The 4214-nt window shown below is 64.9% G+C and overlaps 1 protein-coding gene across 1 annotated transcript; it reads left to right on the plus strand.

Annotated features, from left to right (window-relative positions):
• The first annotated feature begins 348 nt into the window (after positions 1–348).
• Positions 349–3558, plus strand: SOWAHB (sosondowah ankyrin repeat domain family member B). The gene has a single exon (XM_064419255.1). It carries the CDS (start codon positions 349–351, stop codon positions 2395–2397), a length of 2049 nt encoding a protein of 682 aa, XP_064275325.1. The 3' UTR covers positions 2398–3558.
• Positions 3559–4214: the final 656 nt, after the last annotated feature.

The raw sequence follows: 4214 nt of genomic DNA on the forward strand, positions 1-4214 counted from the left end.
TTGTGCCTACCATGTCCTGTCCGTTCGCTGACACAATGACCGATAAGCCACTCTTTGGTCTCACGGCCCGCCAGCAAAGGACCCTCGCACTTCTCAGCTCCTCCCGCCCCTTAGCCTGCTTCTCTCCTCCGGCGTCACCTCTCCCCAGCGCTGTCACCCCAGCTCGCACCTCTACGGGCCGCCACCCCGGGCAAAGGCGACCGTGGGGTGGCGGCCCGGCCGCGGAGGAGGAGGAGGAGGAGGCGGAGAGGCCCGGCGCGGCGGGAGGCGGGTTTCCCCGCCGCACCTGGGCGCAGCGCCGAGCACCGAGGCACAGCACCGAGCACCGAGAGCCGGCCGGCCCGGAGCATGGCGCGGGAGCTGAGCCAGGAGGCCGTGCTGGACTTCCTCTGGGCGGCCGGGGGGCGAGCCCCCAACACGGCGCTGCTCCGCCACTTCCAGCGCTTCCTCCGCGACCCGGCGCTGACGGAGCAGCAGCGGCGGGAGCGCCGCGAGTACTTCAAGAGCCTCGTCAACTCCCTGGCCACCGTCCACCCCGCCGCCGCCCCCGGCGCCTCCAAGGACATCGTCCTCCGCCGCAGGTACCGCGACCTCCTCGATGAGGAGCTGCCGCCGCCGGAGGAGCAGCGGGAGCAGGAGGAGGAGAAGAACGAGCCGCAGCCGCCGCCGCCCCGACGCGAACCCCGCGGGGAGGCGGCGGAGCAGGGGCGGCCCGGCGGGGCGGGGGGCTGCGCCGCCCGGGGCCGCGGCGGGCCGTGCTGCGAGTGCCGCCGTGCCGCCGCCGCCGCCGCCGCGCCGGGCCCCGGGACAGCGCCCGCCCCCCGGCCGCCCCGCTCCCTCTCCCCGCAGCCGCCCCCGTACCGCAGCCAGCCGCCCCCGTACCGCAGCCAGCCGCTGTCCTCGGGCCCCTGGGCGCTCCGTCCCGGCGGCACGGCGCGCAGCCGGCCCCCGGCGCTGCCGTCGGGTCCTGGGGCGCTGTCCGCCGCGGTGCCGCCCCGGTCCCTACCGCCGCCGCTGCCACCGGGCACGGAGATGCCGCCTCCCTACAGGTTGCCTCAGCCCCGATCTCCGCCGCAGCCCGTGACCGAGATGCCCTTGTTGAAGGCCCCACGACCCTCAGCAAGCCCGGAGAGGCGACCCGCCGCCGGACCCATCCCGTCCCCGCTGCTGTCACCGAGCCCCAGGGCGCTGTCCCCGCGCGACCTGCCCCCTTCCCGATCCCTGCCGCTGCTGTCCGCCCCGGAGGTGCTGCCCCTGTCCCGGTCCCTGCAGGCGCTCCCTGCCAGCCCCTCCTCGTCGCCACGGCTTTTGTCAGGCCCCGAGGTGCTCGCTTCCACCAGGCTGCCCCCATCGCAGTCCAGGTCCCTGCAGCAGCTCCCCACCAGGCCACCCCCAGACCTGCCGAGGGGCTCCAGGGGGCTGACCCCCAAGGGACCAACCCAACCTCAAGTCCTGCGACTGCAGCCGTCTCAAAGCCTGACACTGCCGTCAGGCCCTGGGATCCTGCCCCCCACCAGATCCCCCCCACCCCAATCCCTGCCACAGTCCGCCACTCTCCCGCCCCCATCCCGCTCCCTGCAGCCACCCCTTGCCGGGTCACCCCCCTCCCAATCCTTGCTGCCAGCACAGGGCCCCGCAGTGCCCCAAGCCGCAGAGAGCCAGCCCCCGGCACCGCTGCCTGTTTTCCGGAGCATCAGGTGCCAGCTGGCTCTGTCGGAGGCGCAGGGCATCCCCCCCTCAGCCCACGACGACTGCGGGCGACAGCCCCGCTCCGTGCTCGCCAAGAGCTCCCCCAGGAACGCCGCCAGCCGCGGGCCCTTGGTGCCGCTGGGACAGCGGGAGCACGCCTGGCTGGTGGCAATGTCAGCGGGCTGCTGGGCTCAGGTGCGGGGGCTCTTTCTGGAAGAGCCTGAGCTGGCCCTGCAGAGGGACTTCATATCAGGCTTCACGGTCCTTCACTGGCTGGCCAAGCACGGCGACGGGCCGGGCCTGCAGGAGCTGGCAGCGGCGGCGCGGCGGCTCGGGCTGGCCCTGGACGTGGACGCCCGCTCGGGCTGCGGGTACACGCCGCTGCACCTGGCTGCCATACACGGCCACCAGCTTGTCATCAAGGTGCTGGTGCTGCAGCTGGGCTGCCAGGTGCAGGTGCGGGACGGCAGCGGGCGCCGGCCGTGGGAATACCTGGGCAGCTCCACCTCGGGGGAGGTCTGGCAGCTCCTGGAGGCACCCCGCGGCACCATCATGTTCCCCACGCAGCCCCTGGCCCGCAGCGTGTCCTCGGTCAGCAAGGGCTCGCCGTCCACCGGCAGGGCAGCGCTGCCCGCCTGCCTCAGGGGGCAGCTCGGCCGTGGGACAGCGTCCCACCAATCCCACCAATCCGGCAGTGACAGCGACTGAGGAGCTCCCGCCATCCCCTGCCAGGGGAGATGGGACCTCGGTGGCCACCCTGAGAGAGGAAGCCACGCAGGCAGAACAAAAGCTGTGAAACAGACTGAACCTATTGAAGAATGTACTTTTAAATTATTGCAATGAACTGTTGTCTGAGCCTCTCTGCCTCCCCTCCCGTTTCTTGCTTTTTTTATCAGCAAAGGGATGCAGTAACTCTGCTGGAAGCAGGAAGAACCCTCAGGAGGCAAGTCCTCCGCAGCCCACAGGGCCAGGGCCAGCTGCTGGGTGCAGCCACGACCACCAGCATTAGTGGGACCATGGCTTTGGGTGGGGCTCAAATCTGGCCCAGTCAGGGTAGAGCACTTGCTTTTGCTGACAGTGACAGATTGTTGTTAGTCCTGGGGTTTGCAAAACACTTGTTTACACCACCTAAATTCTGGGGAGTAGTAAAACACATCCCTTTTTAATCCCAGCAGATTAAGGGTGAGTCCCTCTTTTAAAAATGTAGCTGATCAAGATCCAGCCTTCCAGTGAGCAGGGAAGGGCGTTCCCCAGGCCACCTTGCCCACCATTCCATGCTGAAAGGAATGCAGGGCAGCACCACAGCCCTGCTCCCCTCCACAGCTGCCTGGGGCTGTCCAGCAGTATCCCTGCTGCTCCCTCATTCCTGCACCTCCAGCTGCCCTCCTCACACCACAGGATTAGGAAGTGGTACCTGTGTTGTGGCTAGAGCCCTGTTCCCACGCGCCGGCACGGAAAGCATTCCGGTAGGATTGTGTGTTGGGCAGAAAAGGAGCTGTGCCGTAGTACATGTCCCACCCTTGCAGAGGGAAGGCAGTTTCATAACCAGAGCTGCATCTTCCCAGAGACACCAGCCCTAAATTGCCTGTTAGGTGTTTATGTGATGGGAGCAGGTGGGACTGGGGGGCCAAGTGCAGTCAAGAGATGTCCAGTAGAGTAATTCCTCAGAGTTTACAAAAAAACAAAGGATTGTGTGCGTCCTATAATGTACTCTGCTCTCTGCTTCAGCATAAATGAGCTTCTAAAGTGTCAAAAATTTCAACAAGTTGATCTTGCACCAAATCTGCCTCTCCTATAGATCCTCTATGGAGGCAGGAAGAGAGCTTGGTGGGAAGAGGGATCCAGTGCTGCCAGGTTGATGCTGCTGCTGCTGCTGCCGGGTGACCCTGGGTGCAGGACCAGTGAAACTGGGACTGCTGCCTCAGCCTCAGTGGGAGGCTTTGGGGCGCAGCAGAGCAGTAGGTGGGAGCGCTCATGCATTTGAGGCATGTGTGTGAATGCCTGCAGTTTCGGGGAGGAACAGGAACGAGGGCAGCAGAACCTGACCCTTGCATCACACGCGTGCCAGGGAATGCCTCGAGTCCTTGCTCAAGCACTAATTGAGGTCTCTGCTTTGCTTGGGGTTTATTTGAGGGAGGAACTTTTTCCTGCACAAGGGAAGCTACTCTGCCTGATTCTCGGGCCACGGAAGGTTGAGGCCTTTTCCCAGCCTGTTTTTCTCCTTTTACAGGGAAAGAGTTCAGTAGACCAAAGCAGTGTCCTGTCAATGATCATTCCTCTCTGAGATGACAACACAGTCTTGAACTCGTAAGAAATTCAGCTGTAAAGTGGCCTCTGAGCCACCAGCATGAGAAGATGGAGGGCCCTGCAGGACCCCCACAGAGCAGGAGGAATCCTGGGTATTCCCCCCTCCTCTTCAATCCGGCTGGGGTTTATACTCTAGGTCACACCAACACACAAAGTGGCTGCTGCCTGGTAAATTAATGAAGCCTTTTCCACCACATTTAGAGCCATTGTCACTACTC

The sequence above is a fragment of the Passer domesticus genome, chromosome 4, assembly GCF_036417665.1.
Source record: "Passer domesticus isolate bPasDom1 chromosome 4, bPasDom1.hap1, whole genome shotgun sequence".
Lineage (NCBI taxonomy): Eukaryota > Metazoa > Chordata > Aves > Passeriformes > Passeridae > Passer > Passer domesticus.